The sequence below is a fragment of the Microplitis mediator genome, chromosome 7 (genome assembly GCF_029852145.1).
Source record: "Microplitis mediator isolate UGA2020A chromosome 7, iyMicMedi2.1, whole genome shotgun sequence".
Classification (NCBI taxonomy): domain Eukaryota; kingdom Metazoa; phylum Arthropoda; class Insecta; order Hymenoptera; family Braconidae; genus Microplitis; species Microplitis mediator.
In genome coordinates, this window is record NC_079975.1 from 13570033 (window position 1) to 13594140 (window position 24108).

At 28.2% G+C, this 24108-nt stretch overlaps 2 protein-coding genes across 3 annotated transcripts; one reads left to right on the forward strand and one right to left on the reverse strand.

Moving 5' to 3' along the window:
* The first annotated feature begins 6411 nt into the window (after positions 1–6411).
* LOC130672184 (uncharacterized) lies at positions 6412–14142 on the forward strand. 2 transcript variants are annotated; one of them, XM_057476567.1, is made up of 7 exons: positions 6412–6768; positions 7284–7479; positions 7561–7748; positions 9151–9345; positions 9666–12164; positions 12792–12911; positions 12988–14142. In XM_057476567.1, exons 1-7 carry the CDS (start codon positions 6679–6681, stop codon positions 13102–13104), a joined length of 3405 nt encoding a protein of 1134 aa, XP_057332550.1. In that variant the 5' UTR covers positions 6412–6678; the 3' UTR covers positions 13105–14142. The 2 variants fall into 2 exon arrangements, with proteins under 2 accessions (XP_057332550.1, XP_057332551.1); XM_057476568.1 differs by lacking the exon at positions 6412–6768 and adding an exon at positions 6966–7200.
* Positions 14143–17861: 3719 nt separating this feature from the next.
* Positions 17862–21860, reverse strand: LOC130671561 (39S ribosomal protein L47, mitochondrial). The gene is made up of 5 exons (XM_057475521.1): positions 21649–21860; positions 21363–21533; positions 18624–18838; positions 18390–18549; positions 17862–18037 (listed from the first exon to the last, which is right to left on the reverse strand). Exons 1-5 carry the CDS (start codon positions 21771–21773, stop codon positions 17899–17901), a joined length of 810 nt encoding a protein of 269 aa, XP_057331504.1. The 5' UTR covers positions 21774–21860; the 3' UTR covers positions 17862–17898.
* Positions 21861–24108: the final 2248 nt, after the last annotated feature.

Consider the following 24108-nt stretch of genomic DNA (forward strand, 5'->3'; position numbering starts at 1 on the left):
ATAAAATATACAACAAAAAATTTTTAAAATTTTAGTTTATTTCAACCTAACTATATGTAATATATCTCTTAGCTCATTAGCCTTTTTCATATAGAGAATACAGATCTTGTATGCTGTTTGAAGACTACGAACCAATTCTCATACACCCTTAGAGGGTTCTAGTCTTTTTTTCTCTACCGTGCTGATTGCTTATATTAAAAAAAAAACGATAGATTCTCGTAGCTGTATGCATAAGACCTATACTTGACTATAGGACTTTTTCATAGAGCTCATTGATTCTTGTAAAACCTCAATGAGAATTTATGAGAATATATTGGATTCTATGAGATTTTTTAACAGAGCTAAATTTTAATTAAGGTAATTTGGTAGCCGCATTCCGGAGTCAAAACAATGTCGAAATTTTTTTTTTTTTCTTTGACTTTAATCATTCAATAAAGTCCATAATAATTTACAATAATTAGAAACTATATTTTATAAGCTATAATTAATATGTAGAAAAAAATACTAATAATTTTTTTTCAAATTATATAAATTATTTTGACTGCAACTAGACAGTACCAATAGTTGTTATTTGATGAAAGTTGGTACTTCTGTTCACACTAGTTTCTTTGACAGTTTAATGTGTGTCACATGTATGTGTAGTAAATATAACCTTATAATCCCGGTAAATTTTTGAGAGTTCATAATAATACGATAAATGTAACAGACACACACAATTTAAAAAAAAATTATTTATAAATGTAAATAATGTACTAATCTTCGCATCTAATAATTTTTTTATTTATAAAAAACGTTAATTATTTTTTGTTTAATTTTAATGATGGAAATATAAACTCTCACGTAATTTTTAGATATCTTATTAATGATAAGTATTAATTATTATTATTTATTCAACTCTTTAGTTTGTATTTGTTACCAGTCCAGTATTTAACGAACATCATAGAAATATATGTTTATACTTTGAATGTAAACAATAACTTAAATTTCGCGCGTACAGCAGAGCCGCCATTTTTTCCCTAGTATAAATAAGAGGGGCGCAAAATGGGTTACAAAACAAAGACAGAAATCTTTCTGTCACACAATAGTATATTGTACAACTAGTGCGGTAAGTTGTCGATTGCCCACGAGAGCGAAGTTGAGCGCACGAACGAAGTGAGTGCGCCCATTCGCTCGAATGGGTAATCGACAACACCGCACGAATTGAACACAGTTTTTTTTATCATTAATGCAATATAAGTACTATCTTAGTGCTCGCTGTTTTATTCTCCAAGTAGCTTTTTGCTGATTCAACTGTTGCCACGACATTTTTGTGGGTTAAACGATAATCTGCATGCGACAAGAAGTAAATTTGAGTGCGACAAGTTTACTTGTCGTGGAAACAGTTGAATGGGCAAACAGCTATTTGGCGAACAAAAGAGCGTGCGCCAAGATAGCACTTATATTGCATGAATGATAAAAAAAAATTAATTAAAAAAAAACCATGTGGTAAATTGTTTCGAAATTTGGTAGGTAGATATTTTAGATATTATATCATAGACTGAATAGTTTTTTCGCCTAGGTTAACTGTGCCACTTTTTTACAAATTATTAACTTCCTGTTAAGTTGAATAAAGACAGCCATAAGAGCCCATGTATTTTTACGAAAGTTTAATTGATTATATTTTTTAAACGGTGTGGTAAAAAATTCTGGTTTTTTGTTTTCAAGGGCTTAAAAATATAATCTTTGAAATTATCATAATTAAAGTAAGGGTTAACTGTTGGAGGTTTGACTACCAAATTACCTTAATATTTTAATCAAGACACAACATTTAAGTAATGGCGATCGGCGAATTTTATGAATAAAATCGAATATTATTATTATTTCTTTTTCCTTAACTGTACAACACTATGTTTTTTACAGATTATATCTTACGTATATATAGATATATTTATATTTTATATTTATTCATTATCTTAGTTTTAATTCCTTCACTTCCTATGTTAACTTTGGCTTCCTTTCACCTTCTTCGCTTCGTTATAATTTGGTCATTTGCTTCTCGTATTCCCTGACATATTGCACAATTGCTTTCACCGGCTCTCCATTTAATGCTTTTAATATTTCTTGGGCCAGCTATTCATCTTTCTTTCCCTCACTCCATTTTTCCATCGCCTCTACCGTTTCTCTCCTCATTTTTTTCCTAATTGCTGGGTAGGACCAGATGTAGTTGAAGTTTTCCTCCTCCACGTCACAAGCTCTGTATCTTGTGTCCTTGAACCCTTTGCTCTGTGTTCTCCCAAGGTTTTCGCATCTGATCTTGGTCCATTCCTCCTTGTCGTCTACTTTGAATAAAAGCTAATATATTATATTCGAAAACGAATAAATTATTCTGCACAGAAAAAAAAATAAGTAAAGTAAAATTTACTATCTGGATAGCAAACTCAAAGCGATTATGGAAATTTTTTAATTTACTTTTAACATAACTTAAAATTACCATACTATAAATGAAAATTGCTAATTGTCTGTTAATTTCAGGATCATAAAAATTATTAGTTTTTTTTTTTTTGTACTTTTTAATTTATGTCGACAGTTTTTACATATAATATATTAATTTTAAGTTTAAAAAGTTCAAATTAACAAATTCCCAGAACGGTTTTTAGTTTGCTTTCCAGATATTAAATTTTACTTACTTTTTTCAGTATGCTTATTTATTAATGATAAATTACTTGTGATTAATAAAAAAATTTTTATTTTTCCTTGACTATTGTGTATGTAGACTTCACAAGTAATTGATAAAGAGAGTGAATAAGAATGAAACAGAAATCAACAAAGATATCGGTTAGCTTTGTGAAACAGTCGATCTTTTGATTGATATTGCGCAACAAATGATTTTTCATTAAATTTAATTCACTGATAAATCACAGAATTTAGAATAAAAAGTTTTATTGATACACTAAGAAAAAAAATTTCCTTCGAAAGAAAAAAAAACACTTTTTTGGATTAATAAACTATTGCTCGCCTCTTAACCCACCGCGTTAGACGTGCTCTATAACCGCTTTAAAATTTTCATCCAATTCACTCAATGTAAGTCTCTGTTGTACTCCATTAGTATGCAGAAATAAGATAAACCATATACCATCATGTAGACGATTTATTCAACTTTAACTCTGACTTAGTTTTGAGTCGATTGATCGATAAGTTTATTAAAAAATAAATATTTCAGCCCAAAAAACTTGTTACGTCAATTATCTTGTATAGATATCGAAGTTCGAACTTCGTAAACACGATAACTTTTAAAAAACAAAATTAATTAAAACGATTTTTTTTAAAACTTTGATTTCGTTAATAAGAAGAACTCTATTGAAATTCACTGTCAAAACTTTTGTTGTTTAGTTATAATTAATAAATATTTAAAACTTATAATTCCACAACATAAAGTCCTGTTTTGATTGTGTCCTCTTTTTTCTCATGGGATATACTATGCAGTGCAGTCACTCTAGCAGTCACACCAGGAACGCGAAATTTAAAATGTATAATTATCATGATCCTGAAGTTAGCAGACAATTAGTAATTTTCGGATTTTTTTTTACCAAATCAATGACAAAAAAACAAAAACTAAAAACATGCACATGTAGAAAATTTAAAAAACTACATGTGCAATTTTTTCAAAACTTTTTTTTTTTAGGTTTATCGTCTAAAAAAAAAATTCAAAAATTATTAGACGTCTGCTAACTTCAGTATAATTAATTATTGATGATACTGAAGTTAGTCGACGACCAATAATTTTTGGATTTTTTTTAAACAATAAATTATTAAAAAAAAAAATATTTAAAAAAAATACACCTATAGTTTATTAAATTTTCTACATGTGCATATTTTTATTTTTATTTTTTTTTAATACACTTATTCAAAAAATTAAAGGAACAAGAAAATTTTATAAATTTTTTAGTGATTTTTGGAAGGCTGTATTTTCGTGAAAAATGATCGCATCGAAAAAATAAAAAAAGCAAATTGAAGCTTGAAATCTCTAGTTTGAAGATCTTCCAGCAAAATATTTTTTTGAGCCACGGTTTTTGCGAAATCATAAGAAAAAAGTCGAGACAAAATTTTTCTAAATTTTTTAGTTTTGTTTTTTAGGTCTACGGGGCCGGGAAAAATTTTTTCAAAAAAACAAATTCATGCCTCGTTTAGGAAATTTATTCAGCTACAATTTGCTTTTTTTTGTTTCTCTGTACGACAATTTGCTGTTGAGATATCAGCCTTTAAATGAAAAAGGAGCCTTTTGTCTTTGATTATTGATATCTCAGCAAGTAATGGTCGCACAGTAATTTAAAGGGCAGTTTAATAAACTTGAATAAATTCCCTACAAGCTCCATTTTCGATTTTTTCAAAAAAAAATTTTTTTTCATCCTTGATATCCATTTGAAAAACCCACAAAAAATGACCATTTTCTGGTTTTTTAGTCAACTCATCGCTACTCTGCAAATATCGATAAAAAAAATAATGTTGCCAGGTAATTTTACAGCTTAATGTACCCCCAAAAACCCTGGAAATTTTCAAATTGATCCATTGAACCGTTTGTCCGGTCCGATTGCTCAAAGTTTTACAACACAATTAAAGGAACAAGTTTTGTTCCTTAAATTGTGTAATCATTACCAAAATGAAAAAATTAATTTTTTTCGGATTTTCTTTCATTTTTGCGTTAGTTATTCAGTAAATGTAAGGTCAAGAGGAAAAAAAAAAAATTTTCCAAAAAACGAGACCAAACAAGAATTTTTTTACATTTTTTTTTTTTTTACGTTTCATTCGGGGGGTTATTTTTTTTTTCGTTTTTCGGAAAAAAATTTTTTTTTTTCCTCTTGACCTTACATTTACTGAATAACTAACGCAAAAATGAAAGAAAATCCGAAAAAAATTAATTTTTTCATTTTGGTAATGATTACACAATTTAAGGAACAAAACTTGTTCCTTTAATTGTGTTGCAAAACTTTGAGCAATCGGACCGGACAAACGGTTCAATGGATCAATTTGAAAATTTCCAGGGTTTTTGGGGGTACATTAAGCTGTAAAATTACCTGGCAACATTATTTTTTTTATCAATATTTGCAGAGTAGCGATGAGTTGACTAAAAAACCAGAAAATGGCCATTTTTTGTGGGTTTTTCAAATGGATATCAAGGATGAAAAAAAATTTTTTTTTTGAAAAATCGAAAATGTAGCTTGTAGGGAATTTATTTAAGTTTATTAAACTGCCCTTTAAATTACTGTGTGACCATTACTTGCTGAGATATCAATAATCAAAGACAAAAGGCTCCTTTTTCATTTAAAGGCTGATATCTCAGCAGTAAATTGTCGTACAGAGAAACAAAAAAAAGCAAATTGTAGCTGAATAAATTTCCTAAACGAGCCATGAATTCGTTTTTTTGAAAAAATTTTTCCCGGCCCCGTAGACCTAAAAAACAAAATTAAAAAATTTAGAAAAATTTTGTCTCGACTTTTTTCTTATGATTCCGCAAAAACCGTGGCTCAAAAAAATATTTTGCTGGAAGATCTTCAAACTAGAGATTTCAAGCTTCAATTTGCTTTTTTTATTTTTTCGATGCAATCATTTTTCACGAAACTACAGCCTTCCAAAAATCACTAAAAAATTTATAAAATTTTCTTGTTCCTTTAATTTTTTGGATAAGTGTATAAGTCGTTCAAACAAAAATTCGAAAATTTTTAACTGTCTGCCAACTTCAGGATCATTAATTATTGCACGCTTTGTGTTTTTTTTTTAGCTTAAAAATATTGTTTTCGGTGTAGAAAAAATAACATTAATAAACTTTTTATAGCAAATTAATTAAATAAAGTATTGTAAAAATAAGGTCAACTGCGTATGAGACGTCCACTTTTGGATTTTCAAAACTTTTTGTTTCTTAACTAAAAGAAATTCATTATTACGAATATTACGAATAATTTTCTTCATTCTGACCAAAATAGCTTAATAAGCTAGTGTTCTATTTACTGAAATAATTTTTCTTCAGCTAAAAAAGTACATGTTGTATCAAGAGTTTAATTTATTGCAAATTAGTAATACAATAATTGCTTAGCACATAAGAATGTTAACTCTTGAAAAAAGTTTTTTTTCTCAGTGTAAAATCGAAACAATAATTTAAGTTGAAAATGTTAACTAAAATGTAGTTATATATTCTGCATTTTATCTTATCGTTGTAAAAAACAAAAACTATTAATACAACTTTTTAATCTACTAAATACAAACATAAAATTTCCACGACAAACCAAAACAATTATTGTAGTTGGTAATAATTTTATCGTGAAAACTTTCCTCACCAGATAGTACCTCTTCCATACATAAGTTACATGATTGAGAAAAATATTGTAACTCAATGAATAAAAAGATGGACACCCATCAAATTATTTACAAACGAAGAATATTCTTCAAAGTATCACAACTACCAAATGTTCAAAATTAATTAATAAAGTAAATTATTTAAACCACTATGAATTTAATTATAAAATGAATTAAAATTACCGCGTGACATGCGCGCTCATAAAATCAATGAGCCGGCTTGACTGTATCAGTACGGTGCTGTCAAGAAAGGACGTGCCCATCGTCGTGGTTTCTTTTTAAAAAACTGTCAGTTTTTCGAGTTAAATGAATCTGTTTAAAGACAATAGTCATGTAAATTAAAATAATATAATGCCAGCCCAAGAAGACATGGATCTGTGTACTGACAAAGTGCTGTCAAAAGGCAGAATACTTCAAGAGCTTACGAAAGCTGTTAAACTGGTAAGTATATGTACTAACACGTCTTTTCATATGAATGTCGTCAAGGCTGTTTAAAATATATGTATATATGTGCAACACATATATGTATATATAAACCTATACCTACAGTCAATTTTAGCATACTTGACAAAAGTAAAAGGAAATTATCGTTCATACACACTCAATATCTTTTGCAATCATTTAAAATCTACTTATGATCGTTCTTTCTTGGTTTATTTTATCATATAGTTTAAGGTGTCTTCAATATTGATTAAAAATTTCAATAGTACTTATAATCTATAATATGTTATGCAATTTTTTTTAAACAACTAATTATTCGCATTATTAACTCCAACAATTAATATTTATATCACGTTTTATTTAATAATTTTACGGATAATTAACATTGAAATAAATTCTATCGCTGAAGAATTGTGAAATATTTTATTGAGTGTATTTAACTTTTAGTTATTTTTAATCATATGAAATTTTAATGAATAATTTAAATTATAATAATATATTTTTTTTTGGTTTAGGTTTATGCCCAAAGTTTATATGGAACAGTTGTGTTGGATGGAGATTCTTGGCTAGTTTACTGGTTAGACCGTGCTCTACGTCACGGTTTACGTGTTGAAAAACATGGTTATTGGGGTATGGTTCGTGAACTTAGTCATCATGATACAATTGTTGTAATTCATGCTTTACAAAGCGTCTTAACATCTATTGGCAAAGGTATCTATTAACTTTTAATATTTTAAAAAACAAATATTTATTATTATTGTTATTATACTATTAAAAAAATTTTTTTTTTAGGTCGTGCCTGGCTTTATCATACTTTGAGTGAAAGTATTTTTGAGAGCTATTTAGCATGTTTTCTCCGAGATATAAACGTCTTGAAAAAACAGTATTTTCCTCATGCTCTTGTTCGCGACGCTGACAAAACTCATCAGTTAATAAATCTTTTAGCTGGCTTAGAAAATGTATCATTTACTCTGCAACTGGTAAGTATATATATATTGATTTAAATTTTTTAAGAAAGTAAATCAACACACAGTAAAAAATATTGCGTATCTGTGTTTAACGGACCGTATTAAATTTTTTGTATTGATTATTTTGTGTTAAATCAACACGTTTCACTGTCTTATTTTAAAATTAACACTAAATTTTTGTTGAAAACTCAATCAATAATCAAGAAAACATTATTAGAACAATTAAAGTAAAATCGACATTTTATAAACGTCAACTAAACTTAAAAATTTTAATTATTATTATATTAAATTTACCATTTAGTAAAAGCTGAAATGTTTATCATACTAATCAAAAAGATTTAGTTATAATTTCGAATTATTCCATGGAATGTAAATATTATTTTTTCGCCCAATAAAACTGTTTTTATTTTTCTTTAACGAAATTAATTGATTTACCATTTACAACTGCTATGAAATATTAAGTAATTTTTTTTTAAATCTTGACTCTAATAAAAACAATGTTCACCGTTAAAAAGTAGTTCAATGTTGTATAATCATTGTTGTCACTTTTGATAATCGCAAAATAATAAATAAGTTATATTTAATGAATATCTATGATAAAAAAATAAAATGTAAAAGTTATCATTTTTTTTTTGTGTCGCCACTGATATTTAAAAAGTGTTGAATTTACTTCTGGTATTACCTGATTTTTGTATTTAAATTTTAACACAAATAGTTTGTGTTAAAAAATAACACAAACATTGTATGGGCCGTTTCTAACACACGGATTATTTTGATTTTAACACAACATTTTTTACTGTGTAGATACTCCTTGGTAATTCGCATGTCATTTTTGCTTTATTAATTTATAATATTGAAACGATCATTCTATTATTTTTCGATATTAACATTTTTGTTTATTAAAGTTAAATATATTGTTGACATGAACTTCGTGATAAACTTTATTAATTCAAATTGATATCAATTTGATTCCTTTAATCTATAATTATTTAATGTGTTATATAAATAATATTTAGCGTATAATAAAAACAATTAATTGTATAATAAATTAAAAATTTTTTATGGGATGGATACTCATATTTTTTACTAATTAAATAAAATATTTTGAACTTTGAACTGATATACATTTTTACCTCTGTTTATTTGCTCTGTATGTGAATGCCAATATCGCCCCCCTGGTAACAATTATCACTTTAATAAACAATATCCGTCTTTTACTTATTTATATATACATCAAAGTTTGTATTTTTATAGTTTTTAAAGCAACGGGTTATCGTTGTATCTTTTTTTGTTCTTCTTATTTATTTATTTTTTATTTAATTTGTTTTTATTATCTTTGCTTTTTTTGTTTTTTTTATCATTGGAATGGAAATAAATGGTAAAATTATCTAATGTGTTAACAATTTTTTTTTAGGATGTCACATATTTAGATATATGCAATTATATGCCGCAGCGACCTATGAGTGGTTCACCATCAGGAACAGCACTATCATTACATTTAAGGTCATCAAGTATCACTTCAAGTCTTGCTTCTCCTGGTGACAGTGGTGTTGCTTTAGATAGTGATATAGATATGGCTAATGAAACAGATGCAAGCAGTTACAAAGAAGTAAAATATTTAATTATATATTTTTTTATCGATTATCGTAATTATACTTCCTATATGACTACAGATTATTGTACAAGTGTATACATAGTAAAAAATATTGTATTAAAATCAACATAATCTGTGTGTTAAAAACGGTCCACATAATATTTATGTTATTTTTTAACACAGACTGTTTGAGCTAAAATTTAAATACAAAATTCGGGTAATTTGAAAAGTAAATTCAACACTTTATAAATATCAGTAGAAAACTAATTAATTGAATAGGCTACTAATTATTAATTATATTTTCAACTGACATACTATTTATTACTTTGTTTAAGGAGGATTCATCAATGGACGACGTTCCTAAGTATAGAAATAAATATAAATCTATGATAATTGACTGTGCCCAAGATAACAAAAATTTAGATCGTTCATTTTCATCGAGTGATTCAAGTGAAGATGGGAAAATATCGGGCCACTCACCCGCAATACATTCTAAATATAAATATACGATTGTGACAAATAGTGACATTGCCAATCAAAATATTGTTACTAACAAAATTGATGACAATGAATTAAATTGTTCTAGCTTAGAAACTCTTAAAGATTATCATCATCTACATGATAATAGTTTGAATACATTACGAATGGATAAAGTAAATAATGCTTATGATAATTTATCAAAAGATTATGTTAAGCGTAGTAACTACTATGCAGATGGTAGTTACAGTTTTAAAAAGAATATTGACTCGCGTAATTCATATGTTATCAACAATGATACTAATTTATTAGAACTCAGTATGACTATTTCTGATTGTGATTGTTGTGCTGAAACTCCTTACAGTATTTTAAATACTGTAAATATGACAGATACAAGTATTTTATCATCTTCTGGATCAGAAGCTGCTGTTCAACGTAGACAACGTAAAAAGAAACGCGGTGAGACTAAAAAACGTGTAAGTTTTCATGAAGATATTTTTAAAACAATGAAATTAGATGATGACGAAAATTACTCGGATTTTTCAATGAGTTTTATACCAGTTAATTCTGTAGAAAAAAAAGATACACAGAAAGGAAGATATAGTTGGTGTGCTAATGGAGATTCACCTTACATTCAAAAGAGTATTAATACTAGAAATGCATACTCTGATTATTATTCATCATCTGTTACTAGTAATTTTAATCGTAATGATGAATGTAAGTCATGCAAAAATTATAGATGTACCTGTGGACCATCAATATTAGAACGTGGAGTACCAGAAGGTCAAGAGGATCCTGCTAAAAATTTCAAACCAACAATGGAGATTGAATTAGCTGATAATGAAGCACAAGAAGCTTATTTTGTTGAAAAAGAATACGGGTATATTGTTGAAGATCCTGTTGTTAAATTAGAAATGCCGCAACCTGCGACCACTAAAAAATATTCAAGCTCTAGTGATTGGTCAGATGTTGATAGCATGACAACTTCTGCTGACCTTGAAGATAGAAAAAATTCTCGACATTTAGCTTCGCCTGTTAAAAAATCAAACATTACTTCAATCTTGCCCAGTGATAATGGAAGATTTATCAGTTCTTCAACTCTTCGACAAGCTCCTTCAAGTACATCATTACTTGGTAGGTTTTTGAGATCAATTACTGAACGTAAATTTCAAGTTAAAAAAAATCAAAAGACTCAAAAAAATAGTACTTTATTTATAAAGGGTATTAAAGTGGATTTAAATACTTTTAAAGATTTCAATGATAATTTAGATAAAGAAGTGCAAGAAAATATTGTTGCAGAAAAACAAGATTTTAGCGGTGAAAAAATAAGTCTAAAACTCAGGGAAATTTTTAAACGGGATATTTACCGAGACAAAACAGAAGAATTGTATAAAGTATATAAAGTTCGAAGTTCATATATGACTAACGGTGATAGTCGACCGATGCTTACTTTATTAACAGATAAAACACTATATTTAACTGGTTTTAAATCTGACAATACGTATAGTAATCAATTTGTAATACCGTATAATGAATTAGACGTTATTATGATCGGACCAAATGCACAAACAATTTTAATATCCAACGCGGACTATGAAATGCAATATTTATTTTCAACAGGTTGTTCTAAAACAACTTATGAAATTATAACGCACCTTGAAATAGCTATGAGACGATCACCATCCAAGCCTAGATTACCAGCAGTGAAAGAACTTAATTACGAAGATATGATAAATCTTAAACATTCAATTATGTCAGAGACAGCTGTAGACTCAGATGAAAAAATAGAACATTACAGTCTAATTTATATGGAAGATGATCATATATCACCTCCTAGTACTCCTTGTGGCCCAACGAAAGAAGGAGATCTTATGTTTCGACCACATTCTTATCAATCATTACATCCTAATGCTCCGACACATCCTTGGGAAGCCGGTTATTTTGTTCTGAAAGGAGGAGTAGTCTATGTGTTTACAGACTCAAATCAACGACTTCCGAAACGTGCTATTCCATTGAAGGGAGGTCTTTGTCAAGGTTGTAGACGAATCCCCAATTCTCATCGGCCTCATACATTTGAAATACTTCTAAAGCCCAATAAGTCTTTCCAATTTGCTGCACCTGACGAATATGTTGCTTCTGAGTGGCTTCAAAGTTTCGTACAAAGTGCTTCTGGACTGTTTGATAGTTCAGAACAGAAGAATCCTTTACCTTGTAGTTTAGTTGCTACTACAAAACATTTAGTAACTATAAAAGAAATTTTTCCAGGAACTCAAAGAGGACAGACACTTTCTTGTGCAACTGTTGAAGATTTAACGGCGTTTCGTGTACCCCTAGCTCAACAGTCATGGTGCATTTTGGTAAATAATTTTAAATTAATTTTTTTGCTTTTTATCTTTTGTTAATATTCATTATTTTTATTGTATAAAAATTATTTTTAAATTGTTTTGTAAATTTTTATTTTAAGTATACCGAGAGAAATTTATGGCAACGATTACAATATATTATGGGAGTAGTTCCCATATAGCACCCATAAAAATTATAGTAACCGTTCCTATCTATATAAATTTCATTCATATACAATATCGGAATAGCTCCTATAAAATTATAGTAATAATTCCGATGTCATTATGGTAATAGTTCCCATACTGCTATAGTAAAAGTTACCATAATATTATGATAACGATTACTATAACATTTAGAACTGCTATAACATTAACACAACTGAATTACCATACGATATAGGAACTATTACCATAAGCATAATTATAGGAATTGTTCCCTTAATAGTTACGGCAACTTTTCCCAAAAATTATGGGCTTATGCCTCATAACTTCAAGTAATTATTACCATAACGTTATAGGTTGATATTTCATAAACGTATTATGAACAATTACCATAATTTTCTCTCCGTGTTGGACGTTAATCGGCTCGATAAGAAGAAGTTAATAACACTTAATTACATTTTTTTGTTACTTTTTATTTAGGAATTCGCTTGTCGAGAAGTTCACGAAAGTAGTGGAGACTGGGTTATTTATTTTACAAATTATGCTGAATTATGTGCTTTTCGAGAAGTCTTAGAAACTTTATGGGCAAATGCAAAAATGGTAAATCAATACATATACTATTAAAAATAAATAATTAAAAACAGAATGATTAAAGTTATAATTATTTATTATTCAGGGTGAGTTTCCAATGGTAACTCTTCCACCAGAAAATAAATTACATCGGCGTTGCTCAGACGTTAGTAAAGATCTTGAATGTTCTTGGCAACATTTACTACCCGTATCACCAAAATAAAAAGTTAAGTTGTGTAAACATCACTTACGTAATTATAAATTCAGTAACGCTACAAAATAAAGTCTTGTGTGTTGTAATTAGACAAACTCATAATATCTTTATCCCATAAGTAAAACATTGTCGGTACATTTTATAAAATATTTATTAAAGAATGCATGTTCTGAGTCCTGCTTATAAACACACAACAAAATAAACATGTTCTAAAATTAGTATTACAGTCAACAATTATAATCATGTGGTTCACTTGCGATTTTTACGATCATCCAAACTACGTAGCAACAATTAAGTTGATAACTTGTAAGAGTGATGCCTTAGATTTGCAATAATAATATGACATGGAATACTCATTTAAAATGGCATTTCTCAAATATTCAAGTTGTTGATACACAAGATATTTTATATTGATTTTACAAAAATATCTAAAATATCAAGTTATTGAAACTCATTGTAAAAATCTAATTAAATAGCGGTTTGGAATAAAGTTAAGATGCGTAAACAAAATGAATTTCAAAAGACCGTATAAAGCATACATTACAGTCAACTACACATTACAAGCCTGGTCGAAGGGACATAAGGAAAGTTTTTCTTGGAATTTCATACTCACGACTACCGCGTGTTTATACAGTAAAAAGCATTGTTTTAAAATAACATAATCTGAGTGTTAGAAACGGCTCATACAATGTTTGTGTTAAAATTTAAATACAAAATTCAGGTAATACCAGAAGTAAATTCAAGACTTTTTAAATGTCAGTGGCGACACAAAAAAAAAATGATAACTTTTACATTTTATTTTTTTATCATGGATATTCATTAAATATAACTTATTTATTATTTTGCGATTATCAAAAGTGACAACAATGATTATACAACATTGAACTACTTTTTAACGGTGAACATTGTTTTTATTAGAGTCAAGATTTAAAAAAAAATCACTTAATATTTCATAGCAGTTGTAAATGGTAAATCAATTAATTTCGTTAAAGAAAAATAAAAACAGTTTTATTGGGCGAAAAAATAATATTTACATTCCATGGAATAATTCAAAATTATAACTAAATCTTTTTGATTAGTATGATAAACATTTCAGTTTTTACTAAATGGTAAATTTAATATAATAATAATTAAAATTTTTAAGTTTAGTTGACGTTTATAAAATGTCGATTTTACTTTAATTTTTCTGATAATTTTTTCTTGACTATCGATTGATTTTTTAACATAAATTTACTGTTAACTTTAAAGTAACACTTAATAAATGTTGATAATTTGAATTTTTATATCAGGTAACACTTTTAAGTTTTAAATAGTGAATCGATTTAAAATTTTAAAGTAATATAGTGAAATGTGTTAATTTAACACAAAAAATTTAACACGAGCCATTTTTAACACAGATACAAAATATTTTTTACTGTGTAGTTTCGTTCTCGATTACCTATTATAAGCCTGTTTTATTTTATACGATTTTAAACGTTATATTTACGATTCAAAAAACTCAGAGGAATAGGATCAGGATAAGTTAATTAAAACTCATATTTATTCTAAAGGCGAATAAATATGGGTTTTAATTAACTTATTCTGATCCTATTCCTCTGAATTTTTTGAATATTAAATTGTCACCAAGGATCGGAAACATCATCATAAAGTTATATTTACGTTTTATTACTTACACCATTATCCCGATTGTTCTAGTGATTTTAGTGCTAAAATAAATACTTATTTTTATACACTGATAATAATTATAATGCAAACAATCATAACAATGACGGTATTAATTCCAGTAATAATAATCCAACATAGATTTCCCAAAGCAGAAAGGCCTATGTCTTTAATTATGCACCCTTTTAGCTTTAGGAATTCGAAAATTTTGTGACGTAGAAGGGCCTATAAATTTTTTTTCTAAGGAATTTATTTAAAAGCTTAGCCTAAGTCTAAAAATGGAAAAAAAAAAAAAAAAAAAAAAATGCTGCAGTTAAGAAGGTGTATTCTAACTTATAGGTTCTTTTAATATCAATATTAAAAATATGTTTAGAAAAATCACAAAATACGCGTGATTGTATTAAAATTTTTTATTATGGAATTGGTTATTAGAGTTTATAAAATTATTTTGAAATTCTTACACTTAATGGAAAAAAAAAAAAAAAATTTGCAGAAATATGTAACCGGTTCATTTAGATACGACTCCCCCCATATCCTCCTTCTCTATATACGTATTTTTTTTTTTTTTTACAAATTATTCTGATTTATGGCGGATCGATAATCCAAAACAATAATTAGAGAAAAATCAGTAAATTTTCATTTCAGTAATCGTTATAAAAAATTCTACTTAATTAAAAATTTGATATTTACATTTTTTTTTTAATCATTTTATTTTTAATAAATTTTGAGAAAAAAAAGTGTATAAGACTGTTTTTTTCATCTAACTTGTTTTGTGAAACTATTTGTCAGTATTTTGTATTAAAATTTGAATTTTTTTGATGCGCCCTTTTAGTTTTAGACACTACTTTTCTGAAAGCTGAAAGGGCGTATGTCTTGAGATACGCCCTTTTAGCTTAAGGATGCCCAAATTTTTTTTTACATATCTTTGCGTTTCGAAAAATTTTAAAACTAATGGCAAAAAAAAAATTTTTTATGCGCCCTTTTAGCATGGATTCCTACTAACCTGTAGCAATGCGCCCTTTTACCTTTTGGCACGCGATATTTTACTTTATGTTGATCTAATTATTTTCTGCGAAACATAGATAGTAAATTTTCATCATTAGTTTATCTATTTTTTCGTTTTGTTAGTTTATAATTTTGACAATTTTAACGGAGGCTCATAACAGGTTGTTTGGTACGAAACTCAAAAAAGTGGTTAAGTGGGAGAAGCTGCACTCAGTAACAGCCGATTGAGGGGAAGAGGCTTATTACGGGCAGGCTTATGATGGGTAGTTGACTGTATAATTATATTCTTCTAATGAATACTCATACAACTAGACTCCTTAGATTTTCTGGAATTATAATAAATCATAAAAATGCATGAGAAAACTCGTAATTAATTATTAAAAGTGCAGCTACGATTATACACAAAAAGAAAGGATTTCTTGACGCAAAAGTTTTTTCTCCTCGACGGACGGAAAGCGTCAACTTTCGTCCCGCTGTGCAAAACGAAGTTGCCGCTTTCCGCCTCCGTCGAGGAGAAAAATAGCATACACTCCTCGGGAAGTAAATAAGAAAGCCTCAGATCACATGTTTGTTGACCTCGGCTTCGCCTCGGCCAACAATTACATGTGATCTGAGACATTTCTTACTTTACTTCCCTCGGTGTGTAATATACTATTACTTGTCCCTAGAAATTTTTTTGCATTATGAATTGAAAACAATAACTTTCTTGGGGCGAGAAAATATTTTTTTGAGGCAAAAAAAAAATTTATTACGCCAAGGAATTTTCCCTCGTACTAAGAAAGTTTTTGGTTTCATTTTATATTGCAAAATACTTTTTAGGCCAAGAAATCCTTTTTTTTTTCTGTGTACATTTGCACGCCGATAAAACAATATTCGGAAAAAATAGTGCAATATACATCCATAGATATATAAATGTATTTCTAATTATGTTATCCATATAATATATATTATGAATGTATCGTATATTAATTTATAACAGAAAGACTGTTAAATGAAGAAAAATTGTGAACGACTATGTTATTGATTGTATGGTTGTCTTCTATTATATTTACGTCTAATGTGAGAACGATAAAAAATTTATATATCCACTAAGTACGCTACAGTGTAATATTATAATATTATAATATGTACTATTAATTATAAATTTAGTTATTTGGTATCAAAGACATAATTCTTCATCTTAAAATTATATTGTTTTCTTTATTTTAAAATTATTTGAAATGCGATCAGTCGTTTTTGTTTTTAGTTTTATTTTTATTTTTTATCGTGTAAAATTTTCTTTATATAAATGTGTAAATTAACAATTACAATAATCATTAATTCATGTTTATAATATGATTTTATAAATCATGGTGCTTTATTAAATGTTAAATTTTTTTAAATTTATAAATTGGAAAAATTTATTTTGCGACAATAGCGTAAATATAAGATAAGTTTGAATGGAATTGAGGAAATTATTAAGTTCTTTTTTTATTTATTTAGTTTTATAAGAAAATTTAAGCATAGAAATTTTAATTAAAAATTTTTATTTTTTTACATGACAAATTATTTTCAACTTACTACTTAATTAAATATTTATTTTAAATCATTTGTTAATACTTGATTATTATTTTTTTTATCAAGTAAATTGTTCTGACTATTATATTAAAAAAAAAAATTGTATTACCGAAATTTTAATTAATTAATTAAAAATATAGATTATACACGTAAATAATTGTATAATGCAGCTGTTATAAAATTGTGATAGAAGTAGAAATACAAATAAAAATGAAAAAACAAAAAAATACATACATGGTGGCCTCATTTGATGATAAAACAGAACAAATATTTAAACATTCAGTAGTGAATATTTAACTAAATATTACAATTTTCTATTATAAATTGTATGACAAGTGTATCAATATCAATTATTCTTAGCTTTATATATTTACGTTAACATCACAATGGGATTTTTTTTTTTGACAATTATTAAAGTATTTCGAATTCGTGTGAATTCGAAATAATTCGTTTATGTAATGTAATTATATTAGAATTACCAAATAAAATGTACAAGCTAGTCAGGTGATGAAATAAAGTATAATTTTATCTTTAACAGACGATTTAATTATTTTAACTTTTTTATTTCAAATAAGATAATTAAGGTACATAATGACCTCTTGAACGTGGATGGCTCAAGAGTTTTTCGACATTAGCTTTAGGATAAGTGGCTTTCAATGCTTCCCTGTCCACATTCGGGAAACGTCTAAGGATAATTTTTACTGAGTTATTTTGACGACTAGAAAAAATAAAATAATATTGTTAAATACATGTGTAATTTGATATAAACTTATTGATATTTTTTCCTCCAAGAAAATTTTTTTCGCCAAGAAATCTTTCTTTTCTGTGTAGTGGTTGCACCAGGAGCGCGAAATTAAAAATGTGTTTTTGTGTAATTATTGCACGCTTCATATCTTTTGTTTAGCTCAAAAATATTCTTTTCAATGTGGAAAAAATAATATCAATAATTCTTCGATAGTAAATTAATTAAACAATCATAAAAATTAGGTCAAATTCGTATGAGACGTGCGCTTTTGGATTTTTCCAAGTTTTATTTAAATATAAAAATAAAATATTTTTTAAATACGTACCTAATTTCTCTCTTCTTTTCTATAAATAATTTCTCACGATACAAAGACCTGAACTTAGATACTGCATGACCACCATATCGGAAGATATGACTTTTCTTCCATTGACTATTCATAAATTGAGGTATAATATGTTCAGTTAACTTATAACGAAATTTTAAACCTATTAAAGACATAAATTTAAATTGTTTAGAAATAATTTTAATAACTTTAATTTAATAATAAACATTAACTTACCAAGTTGATTGTTCACATATCGCGATGGTCGCTCTCCGTGTTCACCAGTTTCAAGTTCATGATAAGCTATATTTCTTTCTCGCACAACTTGTTCTAAATTAGCCATACTATCTTCAACTTTGTCAATACGTTCTGGATTAGGAAAGTATTCATATGCCCGGTTACATTCATGTTCCATAGTCATAAGCATGTTTTTTTCTTTTAAAAGGACATACCTATACCAAATTTTAAATTCAAATTAGTAAGATACTTCATAGCTATATAAAAAATATGATTAGAATCAAGTCTGAGGAAAAAAACTTTTTAAGTATCCAATATTTAAAAAATGTATTTTGGAAAAGAAAAACAGTAACGGTAAAATTTGTCAAATCACAATTTTCTTTAAAATTCATTTTGTCGAATATTTTCAATTTTTAAAATAAGCTGGTAAATTTTGATATCGTTTCTAAAAAGTAAATGAGATGTAGCTGTTTTTATGCAGGCGGTCTACCAACTAATCAATAGAAAGTAATATCCATACATGGTGTAGTCACCAATCTGTAAGATACTTACATATTTCGAATCTAGAGAAAGTTCAACCTGGGTTTCTTAAATATCTGTTATGGAAGAAATAATGGTCCTGAAGTTAGCAGAACAATGACCGATTTTCGAATTTTTTTTTCAACAAATCATTTACAAAAAAAAAAAAAATCTAAAAATATGCACAAGTAGAAAATTTCAAAAACTATAAATACATTTTTTAACTTCTCGCTAAGAAAATTGAAAATTTTCAAAAATTCGGGAAGTTATTGGTTTTGGTCCGATTTGCAAAAACCAAAGAGCTTAAAAAAAAGACAACGAGCTACGATGAAAAACAATTAGAACAGGCGCTGGTCAAAGTGACTTTAATTACACCGGCACCTAAAAAGTCTTGGCAGCATGGGTAAGTTTCAAAAATGTGTCTCAAAACTTTTTAGGAATTCAAAAAAGCAAAAACTACAGGACGTTAGTGGAAGAATTGGTGACAAATTAAAAAAATTTAGGTTGCTTAATGAACCTCAAACTACACTTCATGGATTCTCACGTCGACCACTTTCCTGAAAATCTTGGAGACTACAGTGAAGAACAAGGAGAACGATTCCATCAAGACATAAGTGTAATAGAGACTAGGTATCAGAGAAATTGGAATATCAATATGATGGCAGATTATTGCTTGACGCTTAAAAGGGATACACCAAGGGATGATAACAAACCGAAGAAAAATCCACTGCGTAGATCGTTCGAGAACAAAAGAGTTCGATTCCAACGAAGAACAGTTTGAAATTCGAGCAAATCGTTCTCTTCATTCTAGTTATACGTCATTTTTTATAGATATTAAAATTTTTCATATTTTCAGATTCTAAACTTTTATTTTGTGCGTGAAAAAATATAATAAAAGTATTCAATCATGTTTTATAGATTTTTTCTCATATTTGAACTGCAATTTTCCCAATTTTTTTGGTTTTTTGAGATTATTTTCAATTTTAAAACGTTTATGGGACAAGAAAACTTTAGATTCAAATTCAGTGGAACAAAATACATGAAAATCATACTCAATCTGAATCCAAAAAATTTTTTTCATCTCTATAATTTCGATTTTTCATGATTTCTTGCAATTTTTTTCGGTTTTTCGAAATTTTTTCAAATTTTGACGGGTCAAAGGGCTAATTAACGTTCAGATTCACTAAGTTGAAATACATAAAAATCATACTTGATCCGGGTCCACAAAAACTTTTTCATCGCTGTGCTTACAGTTTTCCGCAATTTTTTGCCTTTTTATGGGATATTTTGAATTTTACTCAAATCTGGAGGGTGACCGGGTCAAACGGACTTCAAATTCGGATTCAGCGGGTCGAAATACATGTCCGTAGGTGGGTTTGGTCAAAAGTAAAAACAACTTTTTTTTTGTGTGCCGGTGTTATTTATATTTTAAATATTGAAAAATTATGTTTTTGTAATAATAAATATTTAATTTATTTATCTAAATAATAATTTTAGTTTATTCAAACTTGGTAAATACTTCATAACCTAATCATGGTTTATGTAATTTGAGGGTCAAAAGCTAGGCCACTGTAAGGGTCAGAAACTGCGACCTGAAGAATTTTGAGGGTCAGAAACTGGATCTCTGAATGTCAATTTTTAAAACGTATATTTAAATTATTAATTTAATTGAAATAATTATTTTACACACATGACTTTATTTGACAAATCCTAAACTAGTCGATAAAATTATTATTGTTCTCATCAAATTAAATCTTACATAAATTATTATAGTATAGCCTCAACCGGCACTATAAAAAGAACAGAAACTGAGCCCCTTATCTTAGTCTGTATTAAAAAATAACACAAATATTGCGTGGACCGTTTCTAACATATAGATTGTTTTGATTTTAACACAATATTTTTTACTGTGTAAAAATCATAATTAATTACTTAAAGTTCAAATTCGCGGCCGTTGAAAAACTTTGATTTGGACAAAACTAAAAAAAACTGAGCACATTAATTAAAAAATTATATTTTTCAATTTAATTGCACTTTAAGAAATAAAGCTTATAAATTTTCACATATCAATTGCATACCGGTGTGATTTTTTAATTTTTTTCAAGTAATTAAAAGAGTTTTTAAGAAAAATAGATTTTTTCAGTTAATATTTATTACAAGTGTTTATTAATTAAGGACATAATTTAAAAACTGAGACCGGTAAATAAAGTTAAAATTTACCATAATTTGTGAAGATCTTGATTACTTTTGAGTCTCAACTCATCTTTATTCCACGAACGTCCAACTCTTATACGGTCCTGACCCCAGTTTTTTTCTTCATCGAAAAATTCCATAAGATGGTGTCGTTTTGTAGTTGTATGAAATCCAGCAGTAATTTGTTTCAAACATGATCTGTATAAATGTTATACATCTTTACAATAAATAATATTTTCTGAATAAATACAAAATTCTTAACCTTACTCATCTTAAAAAGTAAATTAATTAAAAATTACTAATGGATATTTACTTATGGAAAATATTTACTGGTGATTTGTTTATAAGAGAATTCGTAGATAATGACACTTTAGTTATTAATTTCGTGATATTTTGAATAGACTGTGGAATTTTCACGATACTTTTTAATGCAGCCATTTTTAAAGTACTTAAGACCCGTCCATGTGGGAATGATGTAAATTCCCACTTGTACTCGCTTAAAAAAAATATGTTGACAGCATTGATAACTTGGGATGGGTGGGCGTCGATCGTACAGAGTCCGATTCTACATTACACAGATCCCGTTCATATGCACTGAGTACTGTCCCACCAGCCTGGTTGGCTCACCGTCAACATATAAAAAAGTGGCGCTTCTCTCGCGCACAGGTTAACTACAAGGTTACTAGAATTCTAGTAACCTTGGTTAACTAGCGCACGAGTCCACAAGTGAACTTGTGGGGCCGTGGTGGCGAAGCAACATTATTGGAAACGCACTTTTTAGAGATGTCGCCATTCTGTCATGTGTGTTATGGCCTCCACCTATCGGGAGGTTGATTAGTTAATTCACTATAATTTAACTTATTTATATTGGGTTATTTCGCCCGGGAGTATTTAAATACTCAGCTTTGGTATACCGATTGTAAACCCTATCCAAAAATGCCCATAAAATCCACTCAAATGCGACAAAAACCGCATAGAATTCTACAGAGTGTATTGGTTTCTATACGGTTTTTGTCGCATTTGAGTGGATTCTATGGAAATTTTTGGATAGGGAACTGGGGAAGGATTTTTCGATGGAAAATAAAGTTTACATTATTTAGTTGAACAATTCAAGTAGAAGATATATTTTAACTTAGTACAGGATGCGACATTTGCGCTCGAGCTTCTAGCTTATTCTGCCTTACAAAATTCATCTTTAAATTATTCTAACTCTAAGTTTTGAAGAGGCGTTGTCCTTGGGGACGATGGCAGGGTAAGTTTCCCCTATTGGCTGGCTGTGGGGATGTAGCCAGGGCCTCATGACGTCACAGTCACTACTTCCGCCCCTCGAAGTTGAATCTTCTGCTCCGCCGCTTGGTCGACTTTCTCAACAGCTGCTGCGTTACCCGATGCTTGTGTTACGTCCCAGCCTGTATGGCAGATGACGTAGGCTTTTACTTCCTTAATTACCGACCTGAAACCTAACTAATTATATCGAATATCGATAATCTAGTAATTCCAATAATATTTAATTAATCATATAAAATAATATAATATAATAATAGAATAATATTATTTAAGACATTTGAACGTTAAGGATATGAGTAATAGTTGATAAACTTATTTTTCTATATTTTATCAAATATAAATAAGCGCTGACGCCTCGAGTTAACTCTCGAGACGTGCAGCTGCACAAATATCTATTTTGTTTAAGATAGCTTTTGTTAATCGATAAGTGACTCATTTGTTAGTAACAAAAGTGGAAAGATCGTGAGAACTAAGTATTTTCAATAAATATTAGAATGGATCATTCGAGAACATGCGTTATCTCGAATGACCCCTCCATATGACTCGATGCGCGGGTCTAATGCCCAAACGCATTGATAAGAGTTACTCTAGTTTTTCTCGATCAAGAGAAGTCAGTCTGAGATATAGAATCATAGAGAGCAGTCAGGCTCAATATTAAAAACTCAACTTCGTTCTCACATTCTCGAAGCTATTGTTAAGAATAACTTAACAATATTATAACATCAGAATTGTACGTTTCACAAATTCTCCAACTATCTCTTTATTCATTGAATAAAACAGATCCAGATAATATATTTAATAACATATAAATATAACCAGTTTATTTCAACCACCAAATGGTGGCTGTTCAACCCATAATTAATTATTATTTATAATTATATGTAAGTTTCATCACGTCCAATTTAAATCGACCGCTCAACTACGCCAGCGCCAAAACATCAACCAGGACGTAACAACTTATATATAATTAAAATTGGTGGCAGCGACGGATTCGAACAGCCCCCGAATAGACTGGTCAAAATCTCAAAAATCCGAAAATTTTTTTTTAAACAAAAAATTGACATCAAGCTATCAAAGTGAAAAATTAAGTGAGAATTGAAGTGAGTAAAATTAATAATAATAAAAATTCAAATAAACGAAATTAAAATTTCATAAATAATTAAAAGAAAATCATAAAAAAATAATTAAAATAATAATATCGAACATTTAAATTAAAAATTCGGAAATTTTTTTTTAATCTCCGAGATCTGAAATTTAATTTTTTTTCTCGCTCTCATAAAATAATAAATAAAGAAAAGTATATAAAAATCGATTGAAACAAAAATTTAAATTAAAAATTAAAGTCAAGGTAAAATTTTTAGTGAGTGAAGTTAGTGAAAAACAAAAAAAATTTATGATCAAAATTAAAAATAAAACTTCAAGACAATATTCAAAGAGAATATTCAGGTCGAGTAAGCAGAGAACCTGAAAATTGTTTTTTTTGCTG

What these genes read in the sequence shown, in the direction of transcription:
- LOC130672184 (XM_057476567.1), top strand. Translation starts at nt 6,679, where the DNA reads ATGCCAGCCCAAGAAGACATGGATCTGTGTACTGACAAAGTGCTGTCA. An exon ending in TTACGAAAGCTGTTAAACTG is followed by an intron (nt 6,769 to 7,283) that starts GTAAGTATATGT and finishes TTTTTGGTTTAG; the next exon opens with GTTTATGCCCAAAGTTTATA. An exon ending in AACAGTCATGGTGCATTTTG is followed by an intron (nt 12,165 to 12,791) that starts GTAAATAATTTT and finishes CTTTTTATTTAG; the next exon opens with GAATTCGCTTGTCGAGAAGT.
- LOC130671561 (XM_057475521.1), bottom strand. Translation starts at nt 21,773, where the DNA reads ATGGCTGCATTAAAAAGTATCGTGAAAATTCCACAGTCTATTCAAAAT. An exon ending in CCAGTAAATATTTTCCATAA is followed by an intron (nt 21,534 to 21,648) that starts GTAAATATCCAT and finishes ACATTTATACAG; the next exon opens with ATCATGTTTGAAACAAATTA. An exon ending in CAAGATCTTCACAAATTATG is followed by an intron (nt 18,839 to 21,362) that starts GTAAATTTTAAC and finishes AATTTGGTATAG; the next exon opens with GTATGTCCTTTTAAAAGAAA.